Source organism: Microtus pennsylvanicus, chromosome 2 (assembly GCF_037038515.1).
Source record: "Microtus pennsylvanicus isolate mMicPen1 chromosome 2, mMicPen1.hap1, whole genome shotgun sequence".
NCBI lineage: Eukaryota > Metazoa > Chordata > Mammalia > Rodentia > Cricetidae > Microtus > Microtus pennsylvanicus.
Window position 1 is genome coordinate 9,090,471 of NC_134580.1, and position 12,488 is coordinate 9,102,958.

General features: G+C 54.7%; 1 protein-coding gene across 3 annotated transcripts in view; it reads left to right on the forward strand.

Annotated features, from left to right (window-relative positions):
- Window positions 1–12,194, forward strand: part of Tmprss6 (transmembrane serine protease 6) — a 31,057-nt gene extending 18,863 nt beyond the window's left edge. For 2 of the 3 annotated variants that reach the window (XM_075959966.1, XM_075959967.1), the window contains exons 11-18: window positions 4,892–5,037; window positions 5,384–5,482; window positions 6,170–6,283; window positions 7,761–7,925; window positions 8,178–8,346; window positions 9,329–9,600; window positions 11,127–11,263; window positions 11,463–12,194. In XM_075959966.1, the coding sequence (XP_075816081.1) occupies window positions 4,892–5,037; window positions 5,384–5,482; window positions 6,170–6,283; window positions 7,761–7,925; window positions 8,178–8,346; window positions 9,329–9,600; window positions 11,127–11,263; window positions 11,463–11,621 (1,261 nt within the window). In that variant the 3' untranslated portion in view covers window positions 11,622–12,194. The remainder of the gene's footprint in view (window positions 1–4,891; window positions 5,038–5,383; window positions 5,483–6,169; window positions 6,284–7,760; window positions 7,926–8,177; window positions 8,347–9,328; window positions 9,601–11,126; window positions 11,264–11,462) is intronic. The other variant, XM_075959968.1, reaches the window with a different exon arrangement.
- The last annotated feature ends 294 nt before the right edge of the window (window positions 12,195–12,488 follow it).

Sequence of the window (12,488 nt, forward strand, 5' to 3'; positions counted from 1 at the left end):
CACCCCCAACTCCAGCCCAGCTTCTCTAGATGCCCTGCAGGCCTCGGTCAGATGTCTTATACAGCGATCCCAGTTAGAGTCAGTAGAGATCTGCCAAGTGTGGGGAAGGGGTGCAGGGCGCCTGAGAGCACACAGAGGCACCGCTAGCCTTTTCCCCACCCCCCTACATCCAGAGGACCCCATTGTCTTTGGTGCTCTTGGCTTCCACAGGGACTTGTGTTCCCTGCAGTGTTCGCCCTGTTCCCTGCTTCCCTTGTTCCCTTGGCTTCCTTGCAAGGAAATCTCAAGCTGAGAACATCCTCTTGGGAGCTTGCAGGGGACAGAGGGAGCTGAGGTGTGAGGTGTGTGGGGGGAGGGTTGGAGTTGGCCAGGAAGGTGAGGATGGACAGTCCCCCAGGGCCAGCAACCGAGGATACTACTAGGTCCTGTTTGCCTAGTGGTTGCTCTTATTCTAGATAGAGTGGCAATGCTTGCTTTTTCCAGTTCCTCAGGACGGTGACAGAAGGGAGGTTAAGATGCCCAGGCTTGATGTGGGCCCATGCTGTTGGAGTGACAGGCTCACTGTGACATAAGCCTGTGACATCTAGGGAACAGAGGTGTCTCCCACCATCTGGAGGAGGGTGCTGCCATGGCTTCCCTTCCCTTTCACAGAGCTCCCTCAGCCACCAGCCCACACTGAGAGTAGCTGGGCTCTTGCTTGCTTGTCAGAGCCTAGGTAACCCTGGCATTAGAGTTCCGTGATGGAAGGCTCTGTGTTTTCAGTCATGACCCCTCCCTGAGTCATGTCCAGAAGGAGAGGGGACAGCCTTGGGCTTGGCACCCTCTTCCACCCTGTGCCCCTGACTATCCTATTAGTCGAGGCTGGTCCTGTGCCAAGTGCTGTGAACCCTGGAGCTCAGTGCTCAACATAAGCACCAGTTTCTCTGGAGTCACCCAGATGGGTCACAGTAAGGCCACTCCTAGTGGTCACCAGCTCCAGGTAGGAAGACTGGTCCTCCAAGCCTGGCTCCCCTGCTTCCTTCTTGGGCACTTTCCTCTCCCTGCCTCAGGATCTCGTCTCAGTATGCTGAGGCTTGGATGGGCTGTGAGGATGGAGTGCTCACCTAGCATGTAGCAATCCCTGGGCTCCACCCCAGTAATCTCCAATAACAATCATAAAAAACAAAGGGCCTGCAAGTAGGCTCGGTGGGTAAGGTGCTAGCTGCCCTGCCCCCTGGGTTCAATCCCCAGAACCAACCAACGTGGTAGAAGAAAAGACCCACCCGACTCCCAAAAGTTGTTCTTTGGCCTCCACAGACCTGCTGTGGCAAATGGGAGGACCTTTCCACAAAAGAGAGGGCGTGGGACGTAGACCCCTTCTGCTGAAGACTAAAGACCATGGTAGATGAAGAACATACCAACCGTGATTGTTAACTGGCCCTTACTCTGTTCCAGGCAGGCCTGAAAAGGGGTTATGCACACCCCACAATCTAGCAAGGATGTCATGCTGAGATCAGGTCTCTACCTGTTTTCTGTGACTATAACCAAATCCCCAAGGCAGGGTGGTTTATAAAGAATAGAGGTTTGCTCGGCTCATGGCTATGAAGGTTGAAGTCTAAGAACATGGCATCAGAATCAGTTTGGCTTTCTGCTGAGTCATGCCATGGCAGATGGGGTTACGTGAGGAGGCAGGGCCAAACTGCCTTGCATGACAGCGTCCTTCATCTGTTAATTCATGAGTAGATGAATGCATTCATCAAGTACAGCCCCTGACCCCGTCACTTTACAAAATGTCCTTCCTCCAAACAGGGTTTCCAGCTGTAAACTTCAGGACTGTTGCCTGGAGCCCGGAGGCTGAGTCATTTGCCAAAAGCCCCTGTGGCTTGTGACATCATTATTGAGCTCAGGCAGCTGGGGCCCCTTGGGCATGACTGCCAGCGGTTTCTGTCCATATGTGCGTGCACACCTGCGAGAGTGCTCACTCTTGTGTGATGTGTCCCTACAAAGGCTCCCAGCAGCCTATGGCATGCTATCTCTCAGGAGAGCCATTCCTAGCCAGGGCACCTGCCTGTTGGTGGGACAGGAGGCCGTCTCTGTTGCTCTCGCCAGTTCCTCTGAGAATGGCTGGAAAAGTCCCACCTCATCTCAGCCCCTCACTTGGGATGAAGGATCCCCCCCAGTGGAGACCCGTCTCCTGGTCCTAGGTCATGCCTGGCAGAAGACAAGGCATGATGGGAGCAACACAATGGAGGCCTAGGGCCCTGGTCTCTGGTTACTGTGGGCTGATAATGATATGTCATTGCTGGGAAATTCTCTGAAGAGTGTGTCTTGGAAAATCTGCTGTGTGGGTAGCTGGGGCCTGAGACGTAGAGGAGGGGAGAGGGAGACCAGGTCCTTTGGCCCAGTCATTGAGGGGTACAGTTGAAAGGCGACTCAGCCCCTGCCCCCAGGTGCCAAGGGGGCCCTTCACTGGCTGGTCACTCTTGGTCCCCACCCCATCCACCGTTTTTTTCTCAGCTCTTCCTTATGCCCTGGCAGGATCCTCTGGTGGCCTGTAGGTGGTGCAGAATTTTGTCCTTGTAAGATCCGGCTGCTGGCTGCTGGGTTTCGCAGAACCTCCTCCTTGGGTGCTACCGCAGTGACGGCTTCCCCCATTCCAGGAACCTGCCCTTACTTCCTCTCCTGTGACGTCACTCTCCTGTGACCTGCCTGACCCTTTCTGCTAGCTTCCAGCTATGAGATAAGACCCATGGTAGCCCCCCTGTGGTTTGGCCTGGCTCTAGGTAGCACGTCTGCATCCCTAAGGCCCTGTGGCCAGTGCCATGTGCTGTCACCTTGTGTCAGGTGTCACTTTTCCCGAAAACCATTTTTCCAGATCTTCTTGGAAATACCTGCAAGGAGGTGGGGGCAGGGGATGGCTGTCACCTGATTACAGTGCCGCCACCATACACACGGGGGCCTGGAGTTTGCTGCTCCCAAAGTCACACAGCTCGTCGGGTGACAAAGTTACATCAAACTGAGCTCTGCAGTGCTAGTCAAATGCCCTGGCCACCACAGAGCCAGCCACTGTCCCTCCCTCAGTGCTGTCTCTCTGCCTTTCTTCCTTCAGCTTGGCCCTTGTTCTTAGAAGAAGGCATGTGCCATGTGAGGCCCGGCCCCTCCTCCCTCCTTTCCTCTTCCCCATGTTTCTGCCTATTCACCCAGCATCTCTCCAACCCCTCTGTGGGGAGCTGCTGATACGCCAGATTGACAGGATACTCGCTGAGCATCTGGCTAAGTAAGCCCCAAGGGAAAGACTCTCCCCAAACTCAGAGGGGTGAAACAGCAAGGCAAGAACAGCAAGGCAGGCCACACAGGGCCCCAGCACCTTTTGACTCTAGCACTTGGCTGCCCAGGTGAGAGGGCCTGGTGGGCAGGAGGAATGGAGGGCGGGAATCTCAGAGGGCCATGCATGGGAACAGTGCCTCATGCCTGAATCTTACATTTGTTCAGGGGTGCTCCAATTCGCCCCGTCAACTTCCTGGGGCCCTTTCTAAGTATAGCAGTCTGTAATAACTATGTTATCATAACTAAAGCACAAGTTTATATAAATAACCCCCTCAAGACACAGTGGGGATTTCCCTTAGCCTGGGTCTGGGTTTGCTCCAGGACGCCCCCTGGTGGTACTCATCTTGTTTAGAGCGCCTGGGCTTTGGCTGTCTGGCCAGCAACCTTGCTGATGCAGGTTAAATGCCTGAGTCAGGAGTTAAACCTGAGAAGTTCAGAAATGTGTGCTTCATCGGTTCCCTCTTTGTTACTCATAGTAATCTGTGATCGGAAATACTTAAGCGGAAAATTCAGAAGCAAACGTGTTTCATTAGTTACCACTCTCTTTCAGAGTGTAATTTACAAAGAGAGACTTAACTTTGACGTGAGTACAGGGAGAGCACAGTACAGGTAGTTGGCACTGCCTGGAATTTCTGGTGTTCATGGGGGTCTGAATGTCTCCCCATACGTGAGGGGATACTACTGCGATTCCTTTAAAATGTGTGCTTTAATGTAAATAACGTTTTTGAAAAATCACGTTTCCCAAATGCACAGCCCACTTCCCAGGGTCGTCCTCTGAGAATAACAATGTAGGATTCTATCTTTTCGTCCACAAGAACGGATGTTTCCTTAGCTTGAAAAGAAAAGGGGAGGGGGGCAGTGGCACAAAAGGCCAGGCTTGCTCTCAGCGCCCCCTGGTGGTGATCCTTTCTGTGACGAAACAGCTGTGTTCTGAGATTCTCAAAATGCTCCTTCTCAGGACTCCTTAATTTGCCTTGAAATGATGGGGCACCCCAACATTTAGTGGCACAAATATAGAACCTCCAAATCTTTTGAAGATTTAATGACCGGTTTAATAGTTTAGAACTGGCACCCTCACACCCCTGTCTGACATCAGTTATGGGGTACGAATCACCTGTCTGGAGAATTCTGCTGGGTAAGGTGAGAGATTGGGGGAAGAAGGGCTAAGCAGCCTTAGAGCCATGCCGTTTAGAATGCCTTCTAGGCCCCCTGAGGTCGGCAGGAATGATGATTTTCCTTATGGAACAAGGGAAGAAAGTGAGACTCGGAGGCCACCGGCTTGTTAGATTCTCAGAGCTTCTGGGTGACTGGGGCTAGAATCTGGACTGAATTTTATCCCACAGGCAATGGGGAAGAGCCATTGCAGGTCTTTGAGCAGGGATGTGACATGAACAAGCTCCTTTCGAGAAGATGACTCTGGGACCAAGCAGGCAGTCAGCAGAGGAAAATCAAGACAGAGGGGGTGTGGGTGAGGCCGCTTCTGGCTGCCTGGTCCTCATCCTATCTGTGTATAGGGACCCCAGCTGTTCCTTCTCTTGGCTGGGAAACCAGTCCATGTGTCTGAGCCATCCCTGGTCACTCCTAGGCTGTGTGGCTTCCGCACCCTTCAGCCATATGCAGAGAGGATCCCCATGGTGGCCTCGGCTGGTGTCACCATCAACTTCACCTCCCAGATCTCCCTTACTGGCCCTGGTGTGCAAGTGTACTACAGTTTGTACAATCAGTCAGACCGTGAGTACGGCGGGGGAGGGGGAGGGGGCTACCCTGCCCCTTTGCTGTCCCCAGATGTGCACAAACATTTATGAGGCTAGACTACAGTGAGGGTTCTGTGTGTGTGTGTGTGTGTGTGTGTGTGTGTGTGTTCGCACACCGCATGTAAGGGCGCGTGCGCACTGGGCACAGTTCCATGTATTTCTTTGTGTGTGTCATATGGATGTGGTTTTGCATGGGCCATGGACATAGGTACTGGAGCAGGTATATGGGTACCTGATCATGTGTGAGGATATAGATTCATATACTTCATGCCATGTGTCCTGATGATACCCTTCTGCTTCCATGGCTTCCCGTGGTTCTCCAGCCTGCCCTGGAGAGTTCCTCTGCTCTGTGAATGGATTGTGTGTCCCTGCCTGTGATGGGATCAAGGACTGCCCCAATGGCCTGGATGAGAGAAACTGCGGTGAGCAGTCTGCCACTGTCCCTCTCCCCCTCCCCCTCGCACTGATTTAACTCTACCTCATGAGTCCCCTTATGAGTACCCAAGAACCCAGGGCTCTTTTACTATCAGGATGGCAAGGAGGCAGCGTGGGAAAGTAGCCTCCTCGGAGCCACCCCTGAGGCAGTGTCTGGGACAAGCTGTGACCCTCAGCTCAGATTTCTGTCCTAGCTAGTCTTCTAAAAAATAACCAAGAGGGGGAAGGCAGGACCAGGCAGGGATGGTTTGGGGGCTGGGACTGACAGGAAATGGGATCCAGGGTAGGAATCCTGTATATTTCTCCTTGAATGGGGCCCTCATCCCTCTGGCCAGAGGCAGGAATTGGTGGTCTCCAGACTAGGGCTTTCGGGAATAGTTGTGAGAAATGCCAGTCTCTGCCCCTAGACCCAGGCATCAGAGCGCTCTGGCATCTGGGCTGTCATGCTCCGCACTTGCCTTGTGTTCTCAGTCTGGGAGGAGAGAACCAGAGGAAGACATTTCATATTTGACCCTGAATGTCTGGGGTCCTCAGACACATCATTCATGTCTGTCCCCACCAATGAAATGGGGCTTGCCAGGATTGCTATCAGAAGGATTTGTGATGGCGGACACGTGATACAGGGAGCATCTGCTGCCACTGTAAAGCCCCGGTCTGGTCTTCTTTGCCCACAGTCTGCAGAGCCATGTTCCAGTGCCGAGAGGACAGCACGTGCATCTCACTGCCTAGAGTGTGTGACCGGCAGCCTGACTGTCTCAACGGCAGTGATGAAGAGCAGTGCCAAGAAGGTAGGGGGACCCTGCCCAGGGTCTTCAAAGAGATCAGAGGGAGGTCACAGCAACACCTTCTGCTACAGAGGTCTCTGTCTTCTTGTTCAAATACCATCAACCCCCTGTACCTATGACAGCATGATCAGCTGTCTGCTCAGAGGTCTGTGTATCCATCCATCCATCCATCCATCCATTCACCCAACTATCCAACATCCATTCAGTCATCCACTCACCTGTTACCCAACTGTAATATCCATCCATCCATCCATCCATCCATCCATCCACCCAACTATCCAACATCCATTCAGTCATCCACTCACCTGTTACCCAACTGTAATATCCATCCATCCATCCATCCATCCATCCACCCAACTATCCAACATCCATTCAGTCATCCACTCACCTGTTACCCAACTGTAATATCCATCCATCCATCCATTCACCCAACTATCCAACATCCAGTCATCCACTCACCTGTTACCCAACTGTAATATCCATCCATCCATCCATCCATCCATCCACCCAACTATCCAACATCCATTCAGTCATCCACTCACCTGTTACCCAACTGTAATATCCATCCATCCATCCATCCATCCATCCTCCCACCCATCCATCCACCATCCATCCATCCACCCACCCATCCATCCACCATCCATCCATCCACCCATCCATCCATCCATCCTCCCATCCATCCATCCATCCATCCATCCTCCCTTCCATCTTGACTTCTGAACCACCCTTTCCATCCACTATTTCACATAACTGCATGCTCATCCATCCATCCACTGACCTGGCAACCATCTCTCTGTATACACAGCTATCTCCCTAGGAGACCACTGTTTCTTCCACTAGTCAGCCAGTCTGCTAGCCACCTGGTCATCCATCCACTCACCCATCCAACTGACAAACCAACCAGCATTAGCAGGCTACCAAGTAATGGGCCAGGTGCAGTGAGGGGGCAGAAATAAGACAACAGTGATGTGGTACCTGCCCTCCAATGGGTTCCCTTTTAGTAAGAGGACGTGACAGGTGTCTTTGGGACACCCCGTGTGGTAGTGTGGGAAGGATGGGGGCATGGGGAGCATCTTAGATGTAAGCTTTTAGCTGAGCCCTGCAGAGAGATGGAATTTAAACAGGCTGGAGGGAAGGAAGCGAGGACAGGCACAGAGAAGGCGGGGTTGGGGTGTCCATGACAACAAAGAGGGGAAGGGAGTCTTTGACTGCGGGGAAACGTAGCCCTGCTCTTGGGTCTCTAGTGGATAGGGAAAGCATGGTTTTGCTTTCAGGGCCATCAAGGGAGTGTGAGGTCAAGCAGCTCTAGTCTGAGAGGGAACATAGCCTCACTATCAATGGGACCAGGCTGCATAGGGGTGGGAGGAGACCCTAGAGAAGACCTGGGGAACCCTTTGGTGTGACTGAGGCCCCTCCCTAGTCTCCTGGCCTCTCCTGGTGCCATTTTTTTTCCGGGTCTCACTTTGGAAGGCTCCCTCAGGGCTCAGAGACCCACCTTCGGTGGCCTGCCTGGTCCCCTCCATCCCAGGAGTGCCCTGTGGGACATTCACCTTCCAGTGTGAGGACCGGAGCTGTGTGAAGAAGCCCAACCCAGAGTGTGACGGACAGCTGGACTGCAGTGACGGCTCAGACGAGCGACATTGCGGTGAGCCTGCCCGCTGCAGCTGTGCATGAAGACCAGGCCTTGGGAGGGGGCAGGGATCCTCGGGGGGGGGCACGGGAGGGGAGTGGCACCATGTGCCTGTTCTGTGCACTATCTGTCTCTATCTCCTCTTCCTGGGCACATCTCTCCTTTCCCCCACATCTCTCCATTGCTTTCCTTTGTTTTCTGTCTCCATTCTTACTAGCCTTCCCCCCCCCCCTTCTCTGTCCACCCCTGGCCCTCTCCCACCCCTAGACTGTGGCCTCCAGGGCCCCTCCAGCCGCATTGTGGGCGGGTCCGTGTCCTCTGAGGGTGAGTGGCCATGGCAGGCCAGCCTCCAGATTCGGGGTCGACACATCTGTGGGGGTGCTCTCATCGCTGACCGCTGGGTCTTAACGGCAGCCCACTGTTTCCAGGAGGACAGGTGAAGGGCCAACACAGGGCCTGGAGGTGGGTGGAGGGAAGGTCACGGGAGGTACAGTGTGTGCAAACTGTATGCAGACAGAGGAAAGGGTAGAGAAGACCCCCTGACTGGCTGCCATGACAGGTGGGATCTGGTTCGGCACTGCCCCTAACATGCTGTGTGTTGCTAGGCTCGTTCAAGCTTCCTGTGTTCTCCGCTGGCTTTAAGTCGATGCCACAATTATCTACTCATTCTAGTGACCCAACAACTGTGCTCCTCCTCGCACCAGGGGCTGCGCTGGACATTAGGGAGGTCGTAAAGCAGACAACTGCCCAAGCTGGTCACAAGCCATAGCCCCTACCATAATTTAAACTGTGACGGGGGTGCTGGGTGGGATCAGGGAAGGTTCTTGGGGACATCTCACTGGCCCCCAAACCTTTTTCCCTGGTAAGCTGAACCCCTTCCAGTACTAACCAGATTTGAGCCCCAAACTCCTCAGGTCCCTAGAACAGAAGCCAACTCTCTTGTGTCCTCCATTGGATTCTGGGGGCCTTTTTGTCTTCCTCAGGCACACTCTGCCCCGTCCACCTGCTCTTCTTACCTCTCTGCTAATTTCTTCACAAGTCATGCCCCTGACCTCCCTCACCCGCTTCCAGTCTGCAAAGTGGGCTACAAACAGGGAAACACTAGCCCAGGCTGGCACTGGGCTCTTCTTATGTGTCTCATTAGAGTCTCCCAAGAATATGGAATTAGAGAATTGTCCCATTTTGCAGATGGTAGGGCTGAGGCCTAGAGAAGGTCAGGCTTCGCTAGGGAGAGATGAGGCTGGGGGTGAAGCCCTTGGGAGAACCCAGGCCTGTATTCAGTCAGCACTGTACACCAGCCAGGGGTTTGAGAGGAGGAAGACAGGGAGACAGGATCCCCGACTCCAGGGGGAAAGCTGGGTCTCTGGACAGGAGACAAAGCAGCTGGGCTATGATGCCTTCCCCTGCCTCCCACCCAGCATGGCCTCCCCGAGGCTATGGACAGTGTTCCTGGGTAAGATGCGGCAGAACTCACGCTGGCCAGGCGAGGTGTCCTTCAAGGTGAGCCGCCTGTTCCTGCACCCGTATCATGAGGAGGACAGCCATGACTACGATGTGGCTCTGCTGCAGCTGGACCACCCTGTGGTGTACTCAGCCACCGTGCGCCCCGTCTGCCTGCCTGCACGCTCTCACTTCTTCGAGCCAGGCCAGCACTGCTGGATCACGGGCTGGGGAGCCCTGCGAGAGGGCGGTGAGCAGGGGCAGGCGGCGGGATCTGGGATGTCAGGTGCAGGCTTGGGGGAGGGCTGTCAGGGTCCCATCTCCAGGCCCTCCAACGTTGGGATCAATGGAACTGGATTTTATAAGATAGAATCTGTAATATGGTCCATGGGCCTCTCCTTTGCCTTGGAAGGTACTGAAGAACTTAAGTAGGAGGCATAGGGGATAGGCAGGGATGCCCCAACTTGGCTGTATGAACCTTGGGGTGGAGGGTAGGGGTCTTAATTACTACAGACTGGATTGAAGGGAAAATGTCATATAGGCCACTCAGTCTTGGGAGGTGGGTGGGCATTATGGCCCCATTTTCTTGATAAGAAAACCGAGGCTGGGTTCTTAGTTACTGAAAGCCACCCAGTCAAGGGATCTGAAACAGGGACTCGAACCTAGGACTGTCCTCTCTCTAGGGCCCAGAGTTTTCTGCTTCTGCTGCTAGAAAGGGTCTTCTCCCCTCCTGGCCTTAATGGGCAGGAGTTGCCATCTTTAGAGGCTCCCCCTGCGCCATTCTGCAAATACAGGCTTGGCAGGCTAACTGCAGAGTCGACTGCAACCTTGGCTGCTGGTGATTTACCACCCGGAAGGAGGGGCTGGTGTGGCGTGGTGCTGGGGATTGAACAAGGGCCTCCCGTGTGCCAAGACAGCTGCTCCACCACTCAGCTGCACCCCGATCTCTGCAGAGATAGCTTAAAGAGGGGGACGCTGAGGCTCAGAGAGGGGACTTGGCTAAGATGACAGAGACAAAGCAAGGGGTCCTTGCTTGGCTGCTCACACATGAGCACCTACTATGTGTCAAGTGTTGAGGCAGACACGGAGCATGAAGACGAGAACACTCTTATGGTGTGAGCTACCAAAGACAGGAACAGGAAATAGCCTGGAGGAGGCACCTGCCCGGCATGGCCGGGAAGACATTAGGAAGAGGGGTCTACACTGAGCCTGGACCGACCGAGCAACCAGGTGTTGGTGGTGTCAGTGAGAAAGGCCTGAGGATGTTAGCAGTTCCCAGCTGGAGGGGAGGCAGGTGTGGCTACCGGAGGGCCTTGGAGCAGATGTGCCTTGAAGGCCACCACAGGATTCAGGAGGAGCCCCCCGCCTACCTACATCTTAGAACCAAAGGGGCTTCAAAACCCCAGTGTCTGGCCCAGCCGTGGACTGGTGGACAAGATCTCCCATAGTTCTCCGGGACAAGATCTGGGCTGGACAGCAAGGGCCACTAAGGAGTTGAGTCCAATGAGAGGCTCGTACATATATTTGATAGCATCCCCCTGGGGCTACAATAGAACAGAGGGAGTCTGCCCGAGCCTGGATGCCCTTGTGAGGAAGGAAGAAGGGGACATGTTCTAACAGGCTTTTTAGGGGGCAGAGGTGAGGGCTCAGTCATCACAAGCCATGCAGAGGAGCCAGCAGTGACAGGGCAGAGCGGGGAGGGCTCCTGCAAGGTCAGGACGGCTGCAGAGGGAGCAGATTCCTAGCCCCTTTCGGTTGCTGCCACCCTCCCTGCAGGTCCCAGTAGCAGCACCCTGCAGAAGGTGGACGTGCAGCTGGTCCCTCAAGACTTGTGCAGTGAAGCCTATCGCTACCAGGTGACCCCGCGCATGCTCTGTGCTGGCTACCGCAAGGGCAAGAAGGATGCCTGCCAGGTAACAACCTACAGGTTCTGGGCCATGGGCAAGATGACTGTACCCACTTTACAGACGAGGAGCCTGAGGCAGACCCTTGGGGTGGAAGGTCTTTGGCTCTGCTCCTTGATGTCCTGAGACCTTGGACCTGGGTCATACAGGGAAGGACTAAAGGGGGGGGTTCCCCTGAGGCAGTCATGTCTCTCCACTCCTCTTTCAGGGTGACTCTGGGGGCCCGCTGGTGTGCAGGGAGCCCAGTGGCCGCTGGTTCCTGGCAGGGCTGGTGAGCTGGGGCCTGGGCTGTGGCCGACCCAACTTCTTCGGCGTCTACACCCGTGTCACACGTGTCATAAACTGGATTCAGCAGGTGCTGACCTGAGGAGCTGGTCTACAGCGCTGGACCTGCCTCCAGCCCAAGTTCAGGGCACCCACCCAGCCAGGGCACAAGTATTCTGGGGCGAGTGGCCTGGCTGAGGCCTGTCCCCTCAGGCCTACCCCAGTGACAGCACAGAGAAGGCATGCCAGCTGGGGGTCAGGATACCGCCTGAGGTCCAGGGGCTAGCCTCCGGTGGCTTCACCTCTAGCCCTTTCTCCTTCTAGCTGTTCCCCCTCTTTCCTCCTTCTACCATTGTTATGGGGTGGGGTCTGGTGTCAGTGATGCTGGCTCCCAGTCTGTAGGAAAGGAAGATTCCTTCCCCACTTGGAGGGAACTGACTCAGAGAGCAGATTCCAGCCTGTGAGGCCCCCGTGTACTGTGGATGGATGGGAAGAAGGTGCCTCTATCAAGCAAAAACCCTCAGAGCCCTTGAGACTGCCAAGTGGGCCACACTATAAGCCAAACCACGGGGCAGCGCCAGCTGCAGGTGCCTGTTGCAGCTCTGTCTGCTCCGGGGCCCTCCCTGCCATTCACTGGAGGACCTCCATCTGTTCTGAAAATAAAGCACTTGACCAAGCCCAGATGATGCTCTCTGAGTGACTTCACACATCTTATGCCTGTCCTTGGAACAGACCTGCTGCTGGATCAACCCTTTGTGACATGTCCAGAGGCCACTGCGGAGAACAGTGGGAGGGGACTCAAAGGCAGGTAAAGGTTTTCTGGAGGAAAGGAAAGGGCCAAGGGTATATAGCTCTAGATATCGGGGCATGCAAGGAATGGCAAGCTGGATACGGCCAGAACAGAGGAGAAAAGGGGGAGCACTGCAGCGTGGGGGGGGGCTGCAGGAAGGTGAGACCCGAGAATGAGCGA